This window comes from Chiloscyllium plagiosum, chromosome 20 (genome assembly GCF_004010195.1).
Source record: "Chiloscyllium plagiosum isolate BGI_BamShark_2017 chromosome 20, ASM401019v2, whole genome shotgun sequence".
Classification (NCBI taxonomy): Eukaryota; Metazoa; Chordata; class Chondrichthyes; order Orectolobiformes; family Hemiscylliidae; genus Chiloscyllium; species Chiloscyllium plagiosum.
In genome coordinates this window covers 4,193,499-4,215,159 of record NC_057729.1, presented here as the reverse complement: position 1 = coordinate 4,215,159, position 21,661 = coordinate 4,193,499, and the positions used below count along the sequence as shown (strand labels likewise).

The following is a 21,661-nucleotide window of genomic DNA, read 5'->3' as shown; positions in this document are numbered from 1 at the left end:
AGTGATCTTCAGCACAAGATTTTGGGACATGGCATTTCCTGGAAGGCTACAGTATATGGATTTTTCATTGACAACATCCAATGTTTTGTGTGAACAAACCCATTTCAGAAATAAATGAACGAACTGACATCACAAAAAGGGCATTTTAATGAATCTTTACTGGAGATAGGCGAGGCAGATTTTTTTAAAAAATCCTTTCACTCCCTCCCTTTACTGTTTCCAAGGTGTGAATCACATAATGATAGACTTTTCCAGAGGACTGAAATACAAGGAAGAAGGGTATTTGGTATAGGAACACAAAGCTCTGGTTGGACCACACCTGGAGTAGATCTGGGCCCAAGAAATTAGGATATTGGTCTTGGAGGAAGTGCAGCATGTGTTTCCCAGAACAGTACTTGCACCATATTTTCACCTCCTTATGGTCCCCTGTATCAGTTTTTCTTTGTCTCTAACAAACCATCATCCATCCCTTTGTCCGTTGAACTGTCATTGTCTCTCGCTGGCCCTATCTTTGCCTATATGCTCACTCTATTTACTCCCCCCTCCTCTCAATCTTCAGCACATATACCACCCTTTTCAAGCTATGAACAGTTCTGAAGAAGTGTCATTGGATTGTAAAATGTTAACTTTGCTTTCTCTCCACAGATGCTGCCAGACCTGCTGAGTCTCTCCAGCACGTTCTGTTTTTAGTACAGAACTTGCACTCCAACGGTTAAGCCAGAAAGGAAAATAAAACAAACTAAATTTAGAAGGTTAAGGGACGGTTTGATTTTTTAAAAAAAAGTGTTAAAATTTAGGGAAAACAGATAGACAGATACAGGGAAACTATTTCCAATGGTTAAGGAGTCTAGGATTAGGGAGCAGTCTGAAAAGGAAAATAGAGCCAGAACTTATTGCAGTGGAATAAAGAATTTTTTTCCACACACAAAGGATAATAGAAATCCGGAATTCTCATCTGCAAACATGAACTGATTCTTGTAATTATTAATTAAATTAAAGTTTGATAAAACCTTTGGATACCAAAAATCTAAGAGATGAGGTAAAGACTTGTGAAGTTAAGGCTTGGATCAGCAATGATCTCATTGAGTGATGGGATAGGCTCATGGGGCTAAATGGTTAATTCCTGGTTCCATGTCGTTGTGAATTAACCAAATGGTAAGGGCCTAGACAAATCAGATTCCTGAAGAAGAGCTTATGCCCGAAACGTCGATTCTCCTGCTCCTTGGATGCTGCCTGACCTGCTGCGCTTTTCCAGCAACACATTTTTCAGCCTAGACAAATCACAGTTGGTAGCAATTTCACTATTGCAGACAGCCACCATCCCTCACTGGGCTGGATATTATGGTTTGACAGGGTGAGGAAGGTGGAAAAGAAAGTGATAGGTCCCCTCGTTATTTTCTAAAAACCTGATCAGGAAGGAAACCAGTTTTCCCTTGGTCAGATGTATTCACATTATGCATTTTATTTTTAATACCAAGTACCTGCAAAATGGCTCAGCTGATCAAACCGCTGCTTGAAGGTGGCCAGCCAGCCTCCCTTCAGGACAACTGGCAAGAGGCAGTAAGTACTCATATCCTGAGGTCAAGAACAAAACACAAAAATAAAACCTTGAAATACTGAAGACTTGAATTTGGAGTCTGAGACAGCTGTCCGCTACTACCTTGATAAAGGATGTGTGACTTGGAGCCATCATTACCACCTTTTGGCTCGACATTCCAGCTTACTCCCTGTCTTAACTTCACATGCCTCAATGGTTTATCAAATCATAGAATCCCTCCAGTGGGCTATTTAGCCCATTCAGTCCACACCGACCCACTGAAGAGCATCCCACTTGGACTTACCCCATTCCCAGTAACCCTGCATTTCCCATGGCTAATCCACCTGACCTGTACATCCCTGAACACGATGGCAATTTAGTACAGCCAATCTGTCTAACCTGTACATCTTTGGACTGTGGAAGGAATCTAAAGCACCTGGGGGAAACCCATTGCGAAATGGGGAGAATGTCTGTGTGGAGTTTGCACAGTCGCCCGAGGGGGGAATTGAACCCGGGTCCTTGGCGCTGTGAGGCAGCAGTACTAACCACTGAGCCGCCCCAGTCCACTGCAGTTCACCTGATGTGAGTTGACCCATAATGCCATTAGGGAAGGAATTTCAGGATTTTGACTCTGCAACAGTGAAGGAACAGCAATTTATTTCCAAGTCAGGATGGTGAGTGGCTTGTAAAGGAACTGGCAGGTGGTGATGTTCCCACGTATCTGCTGCCCCTGTCCTTTTCGATAGAAGTGGTTGTGGGTTTGGAAGGTGCTGTCTGAGGATCTTTGGTGAATTTCTGCACTGCATCTTATAAATAATACACACTGCTGCTACTAAGCGTCGGTGATGGAGGGAGTGGATGTTTATGGATGTGGTGTCAATCAAGCAGGCTGCTTTGTCCTGGATGATGTCAAGCTTCTTGGGTGTTGTTGGAGGTGCACCAAAAACAATCTGATTTGCTAGTGTCCTTTAGCAAAGGAAATCCACCATCCTTACATGGAGTGGTCTGTATATGACTCCAAATCCACAGCAATGCTTTCAACTCTTAACTGCCCTCTGGACAATTAGAGTTGGGAAATAAATACTGTCCTAGCCAGTGAGACCCACATTCCACAAACGAATAAAAAATAGATATTGCAATTTGAGAACAAACCTTCCAGCTCAGCGAGCAAACTTACAACCTGAACTATTCCCATTCGCTGAAGGGTCAGTAATTAGTAGTCAGGTTAAAATCACTGACAAAAACTGGAAGAAAGATGAAGAAGGGGAACTTTAATAATAATGCAGGTAGTTGTTAAGAGGAGTGATGGTGGTTGGTCACAATACCCTTGGGTTTTGGGCTGAGAGTGGAGAGACAGAGAAAGGAACTGGAAACCGATATTCTGTTTCCTGATCAGTATCAAATGGTGCTTGCTGGAACATGGCCAGTTGGTCAGAATAGACACAGGCTCTGCTGCAAGTGTCCTCTATGCTTGCCCCATCACTGTTATGACTTGTTTCAGACTAACCTCTTCAGCAAGTTACTGGACAGAGTGGAAACATATCCCAGCATGGGGAGGGAAATACTGGAAATATTAGTAGAGGAGGGGGCGGGGGATTAAAAAGGCTTGCTGTTGGTTTTGGAAGCGTTTAGTTTCTGAGTAAATGTTGATGCTGGCATAATTATAAACAGTGGAGATAAACCTCAGTGTTACAGCTGGGACTGGCAGCCACTTTGACAGCAGAATCAGTACCTTGAGTCCCCTGCAATTATCTGTTACCCTGTGATTTTGGGTTGTCAAGGGAACCCAACAAAGACAAGAGGCCAGAACGGATCAATTGTCTTTCTGCTAAAAACTAATTGGCAGCTCACACATTACGGTCCCAGCCTTCACAAGAATTCATTTCAAGTACACTCTAATGACAGATATTTGCAATATCAGTGATTCAGGATTGGATTCTAAACTAAATCCAGACAAAGAAAGCTGGGCAGCAAGTGCCTTGAACCTTCCAGAACTTCAGGACATAGAGTCATAGAGTGGGAGCCATTTGGCCCATCTTGTCCATGCCAACCCAAAGATACCCAGATGTCCTTTCTAATCCCATCTTCCCACACACAGCCCTACAGCTTATAGCATGTGTGGATCCAAGTACTTGTCGTAACAGTTTTGGGTCTTTATTTCTATCACCAACTCAGGCAGCAAATTACAGACATCCACCACCCTCTGCACAAAAAAGACTTTCCTCACATCCCCCCAATCCTTAGCTTGAATCTATGATTCCTGGCTTTTGAACTCTCTGCCAAGGGAAACGGGTTCCTCCTGTCTACTCTATCTCTATCCCTCACAACGTTGTGTACCTCAAACATATCATCCCTCAGCCTTCCCTGTTCCATGGAAAACAAACCCAATTTCCCTAATCTCTCCTCATAGCTACAATTCTCCAGCCCCAGCAACATTCAAGTCAACGTTCTTTACACTCTCTCCTGACTAGAACTGCACACAATACTCCAGTTGTGGCCTCTCCAGTATCTCATATACTTTCATCATTATGTCTCTACTTTTGTATACTATATCTCTGTCAATGAAGGAGAGTATTCCATGTGTCTTTTTTACAACCTTATCTGCCTAAACCGCTACTGTTAGGGATCTATGCACTTATGTGCCAAGACTTCTCATTTCATCTACCCCTCTCAGTACATTCCTGTTTATTGAGTGTTCCCTTTTACTGCTTGGCCTCCTCAAACACATTACCTCACACTTATCAGAGTTGAACTCCATCTGCCATTTTCCTGCCCATTCCACCAACCGATCCTGATCATTTTGGAGCTGACAGCTAACCTCCACACACGGCCAACTTTTGTGTCATCTGCAAATTTTCCATTTGTAACCCCAACCTTCATGTCCAAATCATTAATGTATAAAACAAACTGCAGGGGTCTCAACGTCATGTCCTGCGGAACATCACTTGAAACAGCTTTCTATTCGCAACGGCAGCCATCAACCATCACCCTTTGTTTCCTCTTACTGAGCCAACTTTGGATGCAATTCAACACATTACCCTGTATCCCATGGGCTTTTATTTTGTGAACAGACTGCCATGTGGGACTTTGTGAAATGCGTTACACTAAATCCATCTCGACAACATCCAATGCACTCCCTCATCAATTCTCTCCTTGTCACTTCCTCAAAGAACTGATCAAATTTGTTATGCATGACCCTCCCTTAACATGCTGACTAGCCCTGACTAGTCCACACCTTTCTAAGTGACAACTTATGTGACCTCTCAGCATTGATTCTAACAACTTGACCACCACCGAAGTAAGACTGACTGGCCTGTAACTGGTTGGCATTCCCTTTGTACCCTTTTTAACAACAGAACCACATTTGGATTCCTCCAGTCCTCTGGCACCTCACCTGTGTCTGCTGAAGATTGGATAATAATCTGCTATTTCTTCCATTACCTCCTTCAACATCCTAGGGAACAATCCTTCTGGGATGACAACGTTTCCACTTTCAAAGATTCCAACTCCTCTAATATTTTCTTTCTTGTTATGGCTATTTGGTCCAAAATTTCACACTGCTCCTCTTGGATTACCAAACCCATATCTTTTCCTTTGTGAACGTGCAGTCAAAAAATTCATTTAAAATTCTTCCCACATCCTCTGTCTTCACACAAGTTCCCTTCATTTTCTTTGATAGGTTCCATTTTTTCCTTAACTATTCTTTTGATCTTTATATACTGGTAAAACATCTTTGGCTTTTCCTTTATCTTACTTGCGAACAAGGAAGTCAATTTGAAATGTACTATCGCCAAATTTGCAAATGAGTAAGTTAGCAGCCAAATGTGAGGATGGTGCAAAGTCTACAGAGGGATGTAGATGGGTTAAGTTCGTACAATAATATAATGTAGGAATTTGAGAGGTTATGCACTTTGGCAGAAAGAACAGAGCTGCTGAATATGTTATTTAAGTGAAGAAAGACTGCAGAAAGCTGCAGCACAGAGGGATTTGGGAATCTTTGTGCATAAACTACAAAAAGCTAGTATCCAAGTCAGCAGGTACCAGGAAAGGCAAATGGAATGTCGGCCTTTATTTCAAAGAAAATGGAGTACAATAATAGGGAAATCTTGCTCAAACTGCACAAGGTACATTTAAAATACAGTGAACAGTTTTGGTCCTCTTAGCTAAGGGAAGACATTGGAGGCAGTGCACAGAAGGTTAACTAGATTGATCACAGGAATGGAGGGATTTTCTTATGAGGAGAGGTTGAGTAGATGGAGATTGTACTCATTAGAGGTTAGACCTTATTGAAATATACAAGATTCTTAGGCAGCTTGACAGGATAGATGCTGAGGCTGTTTCCCTTGTGGGAGAGTCTTGGGACCAGAATGTATAATCTGGTTATCCTTTTCAGACAGAGATACGGACAAATTTCTACTCTCAGAGGGTAATAAGTATATTAAGTATATTCACAGCTGAGATTGAGTTTTAATCAGTAAGGGAATTGAAGACTCTGGGGAAAAGGCAGGAAAGTGGAGGATGATTGGTTCAGCCATGATCTCATTAAATGGCACAGCAGAATCAATGGGCTGAATGGCCTATTTCTGCTCCTATATCTTACAGCCTAATTGTTGCACAGCAACTCCCACAATCAGCAAATGATAACAACCATAGAATCTATTTGGGTGATGTTGACCGATAGATAAATATTGCTCAGGACACTAAGGAGACTCCTCCTGCTCTTCTTCAAATAGTGGCACAGGATCATTTACATTCATCTCAGAGAGCAGATGGTGCCTTAGTTAAATGTTTCAACATTGTAACATTCCCTTGGTACTGCAGCAGCAGATCAGTCTTAGGTAGCATGCTCAAGAATTGACCCCACAGCCTTCTGAATGAATGCTTCCCACACTGATTTATGTAAGCTGTGCAGTGGTGGTGGTTCTTGTTGATATGATCTTCTTCTGGAGGTCCACACTCTCTTTGGGGTACCGAATCTCAGAGTACCTAGTGTTGGTGTAGGAGGCTAGTTGATAAATATTAGTATGCAATTTAAATCAAAAGTAGGTTATTATGGCCAACCCCAGAAATAATATCATGACATGACTGTGACATTACAACCTAAGAACCCTAGCTGATTGTGTACATCCTACTCTCTGTGCTCCACCATAGTGACCACTCCTTCAGATACCAAGCCTTAAATGCTGACATTCATTTCTTACATCTCAAAATTTGTCATTTTTCCCTCTGTCAGATGCTTCTTGAAAGCTCCCATTTTGACCAAGCTTTTGGTCACCAGTCCTAATATCTCTGGCCCAATATGAATTTTTCTCTGATTAAGTTCCTAGGTAGCACCCTGCAATATTTTTCTTTGTCAAATGTACTAAATAAATTCAACTTCTTGTTGCTTACCGTTTGTTGATCCACAACATGCTGAAGTCATTCCATATGGACAATCACTCTATGCTCAACAAATCAGAATTATAAGGAGCAGTTCTTTGAGTAGGAATTCAATACATCCTTTGTTGCAGGGCACAATGAATCATTGACCTGATAAACCATCCAGTAAGTCGGAGGCTGAGGGGTGACCTTATAGGGGTTTATAAAATCATGAGGAACATGGATAGGGTAAATAGACAAAGTCTCTTCCCTGGGGTGGGGGAGTCCAGAACTAGAGGGCAACCTTAGGGTGAGAGGGGAAAGATATAAAAGAGACCTGGGAGCAACTTTTTGTGTGCATAGAATGATTTGCCAGAGGAAGTGGTGGAGGCTGGTACGATGACAACATTTAAAAGGCATCTGGATGGGTATATAAATAGGAATGGTTTAGAGTGATATGGGCCAAGTGCTGGCAAATAGGACTAGATTAATTTAGGATATCTGGTCGGCATGGACGAGTCTGACCAAAGTGTCTGTTTCCGGGTTGCTCTATGACTTTATCAGGACAGAATGACTCATTGCTATAACAAAGTCCTAGAGCAGGATGGGTTTAAGCTACTGCCAAACTACACTCCACGTAGTCCTGCTTTGCTTGGATTTAATGAACTGTCTACCAGGGTTAGACAGGCAACATTCTCTAACCTTGTTAAAGTCTTCCGATGTCGCCCTCATCTCCTTCCATGTCTTGTTGAGCAGCTGGATGCAGATGCAGAAGAACTCTTCAAAAGCTCGGTCATGGGTGAAGAACATGGGATGGTACTCATTGCAGCCCTCATTAGCTGCATCCACAAAATATCAACAATTAGACACCAAGATAACTTAAATCATTCAATGATTTTATGCAGCATATTCTTACTCTGTTTGTAACTTCCAAATTAAAATAAACATGGAGTAATGTTGCATGTCCTCATATTGAGCTTATATAAATGGTTGACATACAACTCGCTCAACTCCAACTTCCCTTCTTCCTCTCCAAACTTTGAGGTATTTTAGTTCTTCTGCTGGTCAGTGCTGCTAGGAACTCTCCCTTCTTGTGCTCTTCCTGAATTCCAGTGCATTTCCATAAATGCTCTGCCTCTTCCTGCACTTTCATACTATTGAAGGCAAGTTCCTTCACATTGCGTCCAAAGTCAACTCATTCCTCACCTCTGCCCAACCACAAGAGTCTTCAAAACTATGCTTATCTCACTGGTCATCCTTTCCTTCTACAGTCTACAAGCCAGTTGGCTGCATGTTAGACACAGATCAGATTGGTGTCAATTGCACAGGGTTCAAATCCTGGCCGGCTGGAGTAGATTCAGGATCGGTCTCCTTGCCTTAGCCGAGATGGGCATGACTTTCGGGCTGGACTAGTCTTTGGGCAGAAAATCATAGAAGAAGAAAATGCAGTGAAATGATTTCTTATCGTGAGGGGATCAAGAACAAGGAGTCAAAAAAAGACCCCTTAAAATTAGAGCCTAGCCATTCAGGAAGAAAAGCCAAATAGTCATATCAATCTATATTTGTCTCTCTGTTGCTCTTTTCTTCTTAAAGCTGTGGATGCTAGGGATCAACTTGAGACAATTCTTTACTTAAGTAAGGGGTATGTAACAAAGGCAGGTAAATGGAAGAGATCAGTCATGAACTGACTAAATGTTAGAGCAGGCTAGAAAGACTATAAAACTCATCCTTATTCTTTATTACATTTTCTCTTCTTTTCTCTTTAAACAACAATTCTAAATGGCTGAGGCTTCTACTGATGTGTTCTCAACGGTTGAATCACTAACCTCCTGTTAAAGTAGTGGGTATTTTAATTAACAAGTTGTGTTGCACAAAGGTCATTCAAAGAAAATGTTAAGACTACATAATTCCATTCTTCATTTTGTCCTCGCAAAATGAACTGCTTTAAACTAATTCATATGAAATCACACCTTGCCATTCCACTAACCTTCCTAAGGTTTTTGAAGATCATTGCACTTTGCTGAACTTCAAGGTTGAAGTCTGGATGGAAGAGAACAAAATTCACCCCAAGGGATGGAAGACATGGAGATTTAGATTTTCAGGGAGTTGGGTCAACTCGTAGAGAGCTTTGATAAGGAGCACAAGGACTAGGAGACAGAAATCCCACTCCCATTTCTGACAGTTTTGCCAACATAGGAAAGCTAAGGGGCATGAATCATAAAATTGAGAAGCCCAAACACAGGAGGATGACCTAAAATTAGTAGAGAGTTTGAAGAGACCAGTTTTGACTGTTCCATTAATTTGTTAATATAATCATCTATCTTTACAAGTTTCAACTTGTTTAAAAAGTTTATAGCAGATCCCACCTGAAATCCTACTTCTCTATTGCCCAGTTCTGGCTTGAACTACACAGTTTCCTAACCCTATCTTGAATTTAAGATTATTCTCCACAATCTCCCTATAATATTTAGTCCCTATTAGGCCTTCTCACCATCAGCAGCATTGACACCATTTTAACTCCAAATTTTGATGGTGGTGGAGGTGGTTGGGGGATCATGGGTAATAGTGATGTCATTGGATTAGTAATCCAGAATCCCAGTCTAATTCTCTGGAGACAGTGGTTCAAAAAACAGCTGGAGGAATTTAATAAATCTGGAATATAAAACTATTTGTAGTAATGGTGACCACAAAGCTACCATTGATTGTCTTAGAAATCTCATTTGGTACTTTAAAAACAAAACTCTGCTATCCTTACCAGATCCAGCCTACATATGACTCCTGAGCCATGAGACTGCACCTTAATGCAACTCCCCTCTGAAATGGCCCAGCGCACCAATCAATTAAAGTGCAATTTGAAATGGGCAACTAAAGACAGCTATACCCATGATGCTCATATCCCACCAGCGAACAGAGAAAAAAAATAAATCCTCTAGTCCATTTTCCTCTTCTATAAAGCCATCTAGAACCCATTTCCCAAACAAGATTTTCTGTCAACAAACTCCACAGGTATTTGCCCATTTTCCACAAGTTTATTTAAAAATGTAAATATCACTAAAGATTAATTTTTTTTATCTTGCAATCAACAGGGTTTGAAATCAAAAGGAAACCAACTTCAGAAAGGAAAGCGCAGTTCCCTCTTTTTAGCGAGGCCCTGTGTAACCAAGCAATTATTTATTTAAAGTCAAAGAAAGAACATTCTTGGGCTGCGGGTATTGCTGGCAAGGCCATCATTTATTTCCCATTCCCCCCCCGCCACCTCTCCAAGTACCCTCAAGAAGGTGATGGTGAATTCAACTGCAAAAAACATGGTGCAGGTACATTCAAGGTGTTGCTAGGCAGAGATTTCCAGGACTGAGCAGCAGCAACAATGTCTTGGGATTATCTGTTGCTAATAAAGGCATTACACAAAAAGCAAGTTGTTTGTTGAGACTGCAGTATAGACTGGCTTTTTATAAATCTGTTGATTCTGCATATCAAAACTTACGCAGCTCTCCGACTTGCAGGATCTCGCACAACATCTTGGTGAGCTCAATGCTGCTGCGGCCAAAGGGACATTCGTGTTTATCCTCTCGACTGCTGTTCTCGAGGACAATCTGTGGTCAAACATCACGCACCAATGAACAGGACAAGGATAACCTCCCAATGCAGTCAAGGCAGCACCAAATGTTAAAAGAAGCTGGAGTTTATGTTTCCCCCTGAAGCTCTGAACCACTGGAACTATTCTTCCCTTCACTGCTGGGTATATTGTGAACAGCAATTTCAGCAACATGAACTGGATCTTCATTTATTTTTCATCCAGCAATTAATGAGGAGATCAGCCAAGATTGTATAAAATGGCAGAGCAGGCTTGAGGGGTTGAACAGCCTCCTGCTGCTCTGAGTAGTTACATTAAAGTCAAATGGATATAGGACCAACTTGTCCATTGTTTCCTCATCATATCCCTCATCCCAGTAATCAGTTGAGTGAAGCTCTCTGATTTGCTTCTAACACAATTACTCTAACACAGTAATGCCCTGCACAACTGTAATAAAACTCATCTACTTCCTATTCCATTTGTTTTGCAAGAAACTACAACATTTCATTTACATTCCTAATCACTTGCTGTAACTGCATAACTTATGTTTTGAGATTCATGTGTCAGATCTCTATACCTCAGTTCTACAATCTCTCTCTGTCCCTGTAAACAATGTGTTGACACATGCTCATTTTCTAACAGAAGACCTGTACAGTTCTGCTCAGTATTTCTGGACTAAACGGGTAATTGCTGAGGCTCCTGTAGTGCAGATGATTTTGGAAAGTGGAGGTTGGATGTTGGATATTGTGCCCACCACCACCCCTTCCCCTCCCCCAATCAAGTAGCACTCGAAAGGATCAGTAACCGAGCTGACAGCTGTGGAATTGTACCCAGCAACAAAAAACAAATCAGCAAAATGCTGGACAGGAGCATTCCAACCTGTAAAAGGACAGAGCACGTGTTCTCTCACCCTTATATAGGTGTCCTGGTGAACCTTGGCCAGGTACAGCATGTTGTCAAGTGCAAGCATTCCTGGAGGGGTCTGGGTAAAATCCATGGCTGGATTGACATGATTCTGTGGGGACAAGAGAGAAGGGACGAAGCAGTGTTACTAACACACCTGGTGAGACACAGGAAACTCAAAAGCTGCAGACGGGACAACTGGGGACCACAATCTCAAATTATTAGTAACAGAACAAAGTTAGATATTTACTTACCAACCTGTTCATAGACTTGGAATTGAGCCTCCCACCTCAGAGTAGAACTGAGTTAGGTGCCAAGAATGAGACTCAAATTAATATATTTCAGGTGGACAAGCAATTTCCTAAAGTGTGTGGTCCTTCTCAATTTTTTTTTTTGCACAGGAATTTAAAGGACCCAACCCATTCACAGCCTATGCACGACTCTCGGATTGCTACATTGGCTGTGCAATTTTGAGGGAACATTAAGAGGAGGTAGTTCTTTTCCACATGTAGAACATGCTGCCAATTCACTGAATTCCTCTAAGCGAGCTGCAAGTGGTTTGGCCTGAGGTAGAGATGATCTCATGACAAAGAGACGTTTTACATAATACAAAATTGGGGCCAGACTGGATCTGGCACTATTTTGGATTATCGAATGTTGGCAAGGAATTTCTTTTGGCATCTCAATTGACTGGCAGCTTTGAGCACAGCTTGTATAGGAGGGGCTGGCTGCACAAGTGTCTCTGGTGCTTTCTGTATTTCAATCGAAGAACTGCTAGATGTTCAGAATGAATTAGAATTCGTAGTGGAAGTTATAATGCAGCAAACTTTGTTTAAACCGGCACCCTCAATAAATTGGCAAAATTACGTACCTCATATTGCAAAGTCTGCATTTTAAAGCTGTAAACAAAGTTTAACTGTGACATGTATACACCTTGCATTACATTCCCATTACTTATTGTGTGTTTTTACATTGATATTAAGAGGTGCGACAATAATTTTACATAGATTCTTTGAGGGATGCTGGTGTCTCAAAAGGTTTGCTTGATCAGGGTTTACCATGGTTATGTGGACCTCTTGATTGTCCAGAATATTGATCAACTGGCACACCTCTAGTCCGATAGGTGCTGGTTAAGAAAATGTTTGCTGTACTTCAGGAGCAAACAGAAATAAAGCCTCTATCTCATGTCTGTAAACTGGCATTTATAAGAATATGTGAATCTAATCCAATATTCTTATCAGAGTGATAGGCTGCATATTTGCTCTGGTTTCCTTAATACCCCAGGAAATGAATCCATAACAGCTGGTGAGCCAGACAGGCTGCTGGAAAACACTGACTTGCAAGAAGATGGGCCAGTCTTGACTGGGATTGCTGCTCCCCCCGATAGCAAAAAGAGACTGGCAATTCTAACTAAGATCCCACTAGGGCTGTTCAAACCAGTGAGGCCTACACTGACGGTGGGACTGGAAGAAGAGAAAATTGGAAGCGGGAAGAATAAAGGAAATGTCGGAATCGGCACCAGCTCAGTACCGTGAGCGTGAAATGCTAAATTCTTACACCAAATCAGCAACATGAAATATAAATCTGAGCAGTGAGAATGGTAGAGACAAAGTGAAACAGGATAAAAGCCACACATGACCCTTGGACAAGATTCAACAGACCCATACACTGGCACTTTTCCAATTTACATGCAGCATAGTGCCCAATAAGATGGTCTGTCTGTATTGCTCACAAGACAAAACTTGTCACTGTGCCTCAGTACACATGACAATAAATTCAGTTCAATTCAATTCGGGAATGCCAATTCCTCTGGTGCCCTGGATTTGGAAAGCATACTGTGTCAACACTACACCAAACAAGAGCTTACTCTTGGTAACACAGGATTCCAGGACATTTATACCTTGGGGGTCATTTGCACACAGAATTGAGACAGTGGCATCATAGTGAGACTCTGCCCATCAATAAACCACCTTAGACCATAAGACCATAAGCCATAAAAGCGGAAGTAAGGCCATTCGGCCCATCGAGTCCACTCTGCCATTCAATCATGGCTGATGGGCATTTCAACTCCACTTACCCGCATTCTCCCCGTAGCCCTTAATTCCTTGTGACATCAATAATTTATCAATTTCTGCCTTGAAGACATTTAGCGTCCCGGCTTCCACTGCACTCCGTGGCAATGAATTTCATGGCCCACCACTCTCTGGCTGAAGAAATGTCTCTGCATTTCTGTTCTGAATTTACCCCCTTTAATTCTAAGGCTGTGTCCACGGGTGCTAGTCTCCTCGCCTAATGGAAACAATTTCCTAGCGTCCACCCTCTCCACGCCATGTATTATCTTGTAAGTTTCTATTAGATCTCTCCTTAATCTTCTAAACTCCAATGAATACAATCCCAGGATCCTCAGCCGTTCCTCGTATGTTAGACCTACTATTCCAGGGATCATCCGTGTGAATCTCCGCTGGACACGCTCCAGTGTCAGTATGTCCTTCCTGAGGTGTGGGGACCAAAACTGGACACAGTACTCCAAATGGGACCTAACCAGAGCTCTATAAAGTCTCAGTAGCACAATAGTGCATTTATATTCCAACCCTCTTGAGATAATTGACAACATTGCATTCGCTTTCTTAATCACGGACTCAACCTGCATGTTTACCTTTAGAGAATCCTCAACTTGCACTCCCAGATCCCTCTGTACTTTGGCTTTACGAATTTTCTCACCATTTAGAAAGTAATCCATGCTTCTATTCTTTTTCCCAAAGTGCAAGACCTCGCATTTGCTCACATTGAATTCCATCAACCATTTCCTGGACCACTCCTCCAAACTGTCTAGATCTTTCTGCAGCCTCCCCACTTCCTCAGTACTACCTGCCTGTCCACCTAACTTTGTATCATCGGCAAATCTTCCCCCACCCCCTCTGTCTGCGCAAAGGGGCAAAAGTCTCTATTTTCAAAAACCAAGACTCTATTTTCTCAGATTGCTTGAAAGGAAATTTGTTTAGTCATTCTTGCATTTCAGCGACAAGTGAATTTAGAGGATCATGTGACGACAGACATTTCTACTGTAAATTCTCATTAAAGAGAGTTCTCGATTGGACAATGCTGCCTGCACCTACCACGAACCCCAGCATTTTATAATCCCTCGTGTACATGGCTTTCCGCTTCTCCAGATTGCTGCTGCTGTTTGGATCAGATTCAGCATCAAAGGCAACTCTTCGCAGTTCAAATATGATATCCCTTTGAGCCTGTGACAAACAGAAGGAAGGATTAAGAATGATCAGCATGAATCTCCAATCTGGACATACCATTCCCATTCCTGAAACACAGAAGGTCAGCTATCATATCAGCTAAAGGTGTGACTACACAGAACACTTATCACAAGGTTAGAAATTTGGGGTTGTAAGATAGAGATGGGCTAGACCAAGGTTTTTTGTTTTGAACAGGAAAGTTGAGTTAAGATCTAATTAAAATGTTCAAAATTATGAGGTACTTTATCAGGAAGAACCTAGTCCCCTTGGTTGAGGGGTCTATAACCAGGATTTACGACAAGTGCAAGGAGGTTAGAGGGAATTTGAGGGGAAATCTTTCCAGATGGGAGTCAGCAGAGATCTGGGACCCATAATCCAAACGTTGTTGGAAGGCAGAAAGCAACACTCATCATTGAAGAAGTAGTTGGATATGTATTTGAGGTGCTGTCAAGCACAAGATTATGAACCAAGAGCTGGAATGTGGATTTAGGCTGGTGACTACTTGTGGGCTGAATGGCCTCCTTCCAAGCTGCAAATTTCTATCATTTTACATTTCAGAGATTAAGATTACTGTACTCTCCTGACTGTGTAACCAACAACCCTTCTGATGGAATCAAATTTAAACTATACATACAAACAGACCTGATCAGGGTCAGCAAGAGGATAAGGGCATAACAACCAGGAGGAGGAGCTGGCAATTCAGCCCCTCGGGCTGCTCTGTCATTTGATACAATCGTGGCTGATCTCATCTCAGCTTTAACTCCACTTTCTCTACCTGCTCTCCACAATCATTCAACCTATTACTCATTAAAAATCTACTTTTGCCTCAAATTTACTCAAGTATCCCAGCATCCACTGCACTCAGGTATGAATTCCACAGATTCATGACCCTTTGAAAGAAGACATTTCTAGGGTCAGACATGATCCTGGTCAGAGGGACGACAGGCTAAGACCTGGATTACCAGTAAATGTTCACTCTTGGCTCCCAAATAACATTGATTATCTGAAAGCTAGAGTGTGCCAAGGATGTTACTCTGCAGTAATAGATTTTGAAGCATGTACAGACACATATGAAAGATTTCCTTTGCTGGCATTTTGCAGCTGGGTACCACAATGTTATATTCTCTGCCCAATCTATTGGCCATTAAGAAAACAATGTGAAAAGCTGGATACCACAGAGGCTGGAAAGGGTAAATAAAAAGCTAAGATTAGTTAGGAACCTGTGACTAAGTTTGGCTTTTTTCAGAGGAAAGACCAAGGGAGCGACGAGCATGACAGCATTTAACTCTATGAGCTCCCAGGTGTGCCTGGTCACAACGTCATGTGTCCCACAGCCAGTAAGTTATAGCATCAGGCCTTACTTCAGGACTTCAGTACACAATTCAGATTGGAATTCAATGCAGAACGGAGGGAGTGCTAACACTGATGAGGTGCTGCTTATCAGATGAGACATTAAACTGAAAGAGAAAAATAAAATGGAGGAAAGTGACTAGTAACTAAACAATAATTAAACCAATCACTAACTTGATCCTGAGGGTCCATCTTGGTCATCATCCGCTCCTCTAGAAGGTTAAAGGTCAGAACCTGAAGGACATACAGCTGATGGGCCATTTCTGTTTTGATTGGACGGTTTCCTCGAATAATGTGCTATAAAATAAAGACAGCAAGCATTTTCATTGTACATGGACATTTGGAAAAGACTGTTCAAGTGATAAAAGCCTGGACCTGTTACTCTATCAGGCAAAGGTTCTGTACATTGGTAAAGACAACTTTAAACCTATTAAAAATCACCTGAGACCAGGTTATAGACCAACAGGTTTATTTGGAAGGACAAGCTTCCGGAGCGCTGCTCCTCCATCAGGTAGCTAGTGGAATAGGATCATAAGACACAGAATGTATAAGCAAAAGATTATAGTGTCATACAACTGATGCAATATATTGAACAAACCTAGACTGTTGTTAAATCTTTCACCTTTTGGGAAGGGTTGCAGGTTTTGATTAATTAATTTGTGAATCCCAGAACTTCTTTTAAGTCACATTCCCGAGATAAGTTATCCACCCCAGTCCAATACCAGCACCTCTAGGAACCTTCCTGTTAGGAAGCAGAGCCAAGCTGGTCATTACTCAAGGAGCTATGCATTTTAACATGCATTCACACTCAGGATGTCACTGGAAAGGTGACCATGTATTGCCCTTCCCTAATTGTCTAAGATTTGAAACAGGCGAAAGTGGGTACTGCAAATGCTGGAGATTAGAGTAGTGCTAGAAAAACACAGCAGGTCAGGCAGCATCCGAGGAGCAGGAAAATCGACGTTTTGGGCAAAAGCCATCCTGATCCTCAGATGCTGCCCGACCTGCTGTGCTTTTCCAGCACCACTCTAATCTTGACTAAGATTTGAAATAACTGGATAACTTGCAGAGCTATTTCAGAGGGAACAGTTAAGAATTAATCACTTTGATAGGGGACTGGAGTCATAGATAGGCCCAGAACAAGTGGAAAAAAGGTAAATTTGATAGTGAACCAAAGTCAGGGTAACTTTTACAGTCACCAGTTTCTTATTTAAAAATTAAATTGAAATTTTCAAAACAGGATTTAAACACATCCCCCGCCCAGCCATTACCATCAAGAAAGGCAATCAATGAAGAGTATCGAGGGACTTGCCAGGAGCAGTACCAGGCATTAGGCATCAATCTCTTGAAGCTATAAAATAAGACTGTTTGTATGTCAAACAGAGAAAGCAGCAGGTCCCCATCAGTCTACTCTCACTCATGAGTCAAGTGATGGAAAGTGCCATCAGTGACGTCAAGCAGCTCTTGCTTAGCAGTAACCTGCCCAATGGCACTTACTTTGGAATTTGCCAAAGGCATTCAGTCTTGACCTCATTACAGCCTTGGTTCAAACATGGATGAAAGAGCTGAATTCCAGAAGTAAAATGAGAGTGACAGCCCTTCACATCATGGCTGCATTCAACTAAGTGAGGAATCAAGGAGCCCTAGCAAAACTGAAATCAATGGAAATCAGGAGGAGCACAATTTGCTGGTTGGAATTGAATTGAATTGAATTTATTGTCACATGTACCAAGTCACAGTGAAAAGCTTTGTCTTGCGAGCAATACAGGTAGATCACTGAGTTAAATAGCATAGATAAGTAAATAATAGGTAAACAATGGCAAAACAAAAACAAAGATACAGGCAAATGCTAAAAGTTTGAGAGTCCATTCAGTATTCTAACAACAGTAGGGTAGAAACTGTTTTTAACCCACCTGGAGCATGTGTTCAGGCCTCTGTACCTTCTCCCTGATGGTAGAGGTTGTAGAAAAGCATTGCCAGGGTGGGATGGATCTTTGAGAATGCTGGAGGCCTTTCTTTGACAGTGGGCCTGTTAGATGGATTCTATACGCATAATGGGAGTCATACTGGGCATAAAGGAAGCTCCAGGACATCTCCACAGGAGTTCCTCAGGGTAGTTTCTTCAGCCCAATCATCTCCAGCTGCTTCAAATGACCAGAAACGGGGACATTCGGTGATGATTGCACAACATTCAGCACCATTTGTGACCCCTCAGGTACTGAAGCAGTCAGTGTCTAAATATCACAAGACCTGGTTTGGGCTGACAACTGGCAATTAACACTCCTGCCACATGTCAGACAATGCCCACCTCCAACAAAAACAAACAAACTATCTCCCATTGACATTCAATGCATTACCATCACTGAATCTCAAAGCATCATTCTGGGATTTATCAGTAACCAGATGCTAAACTGGACTTGCCATGTAAATATGGTGGGTACAACAACAGGTTAGATGCAAGTAACTAACCTCCCAATCCTTGTTCACCACCTACAAGTCATAATTCACAATATTTTGCACTTGCCTAGATTAGTGCAGCTCCAATAATACTTGAGAGTTTATTAATTCAAAAATTCATTAGATATAGGAGCAAAATTAGGCTATTCGGTCCATCAAATCAGCTCCGCCATTCGATCATGGCTGATATGCTCCTCAGGAGAAAGTGATGACTGCAGATGTTGGAGATCAGAGTCGAAAAGTATGGTGCTGGAAAAGCACAGCCGGCCAGGCAGCATCCGAGGAGCAGGAGAATCGACATTTCAAGAATAAGCCCTTCAGTCAAGCCCTTCCTGATGAAGGGCTTATGCTCGAAATGTCGATTTGCCTGCTCCTCCTTCGCCAGCACCACACCTTTTGACTCTGGTAAGCTCCTCACCCCCATTTTCCTGCCTTCTTTCCATATCCTCCAACCCATTAACAATTAAAAATCTGTCCAACTCCTCCTTAAGTTTACTCACTGTCCCAGCATCCACTGCACTTTGGGGTAGCGACTTCCACAGAATCACAATCCTTTGGGAGAAGTAGTTTCTCCTCAACTTTGTTTTAAATTTGCTGCCCCTTATCCTGAGACTATGACCTCTCATCCTAGAATGCCGCACAGGAGGAAGCATCTGCTCCATGTCTATTTTATCCACACCTTTTATCATCTTGAACACCTCAATTTGATCTCCCCTCATTCTTCTAAATTCCAGAGAGTATAGGCCTAAATTGTTCAATCTCTCTTCAAACTACAAACCCATCATCTCTGGGATCAATCTTGTGAACCTCCTCTGAACTGCCTCCAATGCTACTACATCTTTCCTTAAATAAGGGGACCAAAATTGGGCACAATACTCCAGGCGTGTTCTCATCAATACCTTGTATAGTTGCAACAATACTTTCTTATCTTTATATTCTATTCCTTTAGCTATAAAAAGGAGAAAGTGAGGTCTGCAGATGCTGGAGATCAGAGCTGAAAATGTGTTGCTGGAGAAGCGCAGCAGGTCAGGCACATCCAGGGAACAGGAGAATCGACGTTTCGGGCATAAGCCCTTCTTCGGGATTATGCTCGAAACGTCGATTCTCCTGTTTCCTGAAGAAGGGCTTATGCCCGAAACGTCGATTCTCCCGTTCCCTGGATGCTGCCTGACCTGCTGCGCTTCTCCAGCGACACATTTTCAGCTTTAGCTATAAAAGCCAACTTTCCATTCGCTTCCTTTACTATCTCCTGTACCTGCTTGCTATTTTTATGTTACTCATGAACGAGGACACCCCGATCCCTCTGTACCGGAACACCCCGAAGTCTCTTCCCATTTTTTTTGACCAAAATGAATGACCTCACACTTATCCATATTAAACTCCATCTACCACATTTTGGCCCAGGCTCTTAACCTATCTATATCCATTTGTAAGGTTCTTATTTCTTCATTACAATTTACCATCCTGCCTATTTTTGTGTCATCTGCAAACTTGGCTATAGAGCCTTCTATCCCTGTATTGACACCATATAGGCCAAAACATCCAACTTGATTGGTACTATATCTACAAACATTTGCTTCCTCCACTGACGACACTTGGGAGCAGCAGTGTGGACCATCTACAAGATGTTCTGCAGGAATTCACCAAGCTTCTCAGGCAGCACCTTCTAAACACAAAGCAACTACCAACGAGAAGGACAAGGGCAGCAGATAAATAGGAAATCCACACCAGCAAGTTCCCCTCCAAATCGCTCTTTTCAATCATTTCCAACTTGGAGATATCATCACTCCTTCAGTGTCACTGAGTCAAGATCCTGAAATGTCCTCCCTCCCTGATAGCATTGTGGGTCTATCTCTACCCCAATGACTATAGCAGCTCAAGAAGGCAGCTCACCACCACTTTCTCAAGCAGCAGTCATTTATATATAGAACAGAGCAGTACAGGCCCTTCGGTTCTCAATGTTGTGCTGACCTATTTGTTGTTGTTGTGTCGTCATAGCCTTACCAGACCATAGGGGCTGCTCTCTCATTAGAGAGAGAAGCGACTGATGGTGATTTAACCTGAGGGCCACCAAACCTCAAGCGAGGGAGGAGATTGAGACGGAGAGCCCATCATAGTAACCTCAAACCAGTGAAGGGAATTGAATCCACGCTGTTGGCATCACAATGCTCTGTAAACCAACGATCCAGCCAACTAAGATAAACCAATTCCAGCTGACCTTTTATCTTACTCTAAGATCAAACTAACCTACATACCTTACATTTTACTATCATCCATCTGCCTATCCAAGAATCGCTTAAATGTATCTGACTCTACTATAGGGATGGACAACAAATGCTGGCCCAGTCAATGATGCCTACATCCCATGAAAGAATTACCTGAATTAGGAACCAGCTCTATGACCACAACACTGGATTACCTTTCCAAAATAAAAAGCTACACATTACTTCATGAGTCAAGACTCCGCTTTTTGCTGCAGACATGGTCATGTTTAAGAGGTAGTGGTTTTCTTGGAAGGGGAAATGATTTTAAATTTAATTTACCAAAAAAGCTATTGAATGTTTCAGAGTTCCAAATAAACCTGTTGGACTATAACCTGGTGTTGTATGATTTTTAACTTTGTCCACCCCGGTCCAACACCAGCACCTCCAAATCAGAGCTTCGGGTCTTTATTGTACTTACGTTTAAAATTATGGACCTCAGCTGCTTCTGTGCCAGGATATTGGACATCTCCTGTGGGAACATAGCAGGACTCAGGTATATTCTTGGCTCAGAAACTGAACCCCAACATTAGTTATCAAAAGGGCAGAAATTTCTGGAAATACTCAGCAGACTGTGCACCTTCTGAAGTGAGAGAAACAAGGTTAAGGTTTCAGGTCAATATCCTTTCATCAAACAGTAACTCTGTTTCTTAGTCCTCAGTTACTACCTGACCTATTGAGCACTTTCTGTTTTCTATTCTGTATTTCCAATATCTGCTTTTGCAGCAATACCACTTGCCTTCTCCTGTCTCAGAACAGACTAGCACACCACCTACAGGACACTGTTCATATTGCATTTAAAGGTCATAATGCTTCCGTTCACATGAAGGCTGCCTGGAATTGGGAATAAATATGCAGGATGAGGCCACTTAGTCTGCTCTTCATGCAGTGGCTTCAGACCGAGCAACATTTTGTGGGACTAAGTTCCAAATGTCCACTAACTTTTTTATGAAGAATGAAGTGCTCCCTGACA

At 42.1% G+C, this 21,661-nt stretch overlaps 1 protein-coding gene across 1 annotated transcript in view; it reads right to left on the bottom strand.

The window, feature by feature from the left end:
• Positions 1–21,661, bottom strand: part of LOC122559944 (engulfment and cell motility protein 2-like) — a 110,523-nt gene that overhangs the window by 41,202 nt on the left and 47,660 nt on the right. Inside the window, exons 10-15 of the mRNA XM_043710054.1 lie at positions 21,110–21,160; positions 16,145–16,267; positions 14,489–14,617; positions 11,380–11,484; positions 10,380–10,488; positions 7,598–7,734 (exon numbers count right to left, since the gene is read on the bottom strand). Coding sequence (XP_043565989.1) covers positions 7,598–7,734; positions 10,380–10,488; positions 11,380–11,484; positions 14,489–14,617; positions 16,145–16,267; positions 21,110–21,160 — 654 coding nt within the window. The remainder of the gene's footprint in view (positions 1–7,597; positions 7,735–10,379; positions 10,489–11,379; positions 11,485–14,488; positions 14,618–16,144; positions 16,268–21,109; positions 21,161–21,661) is intronic.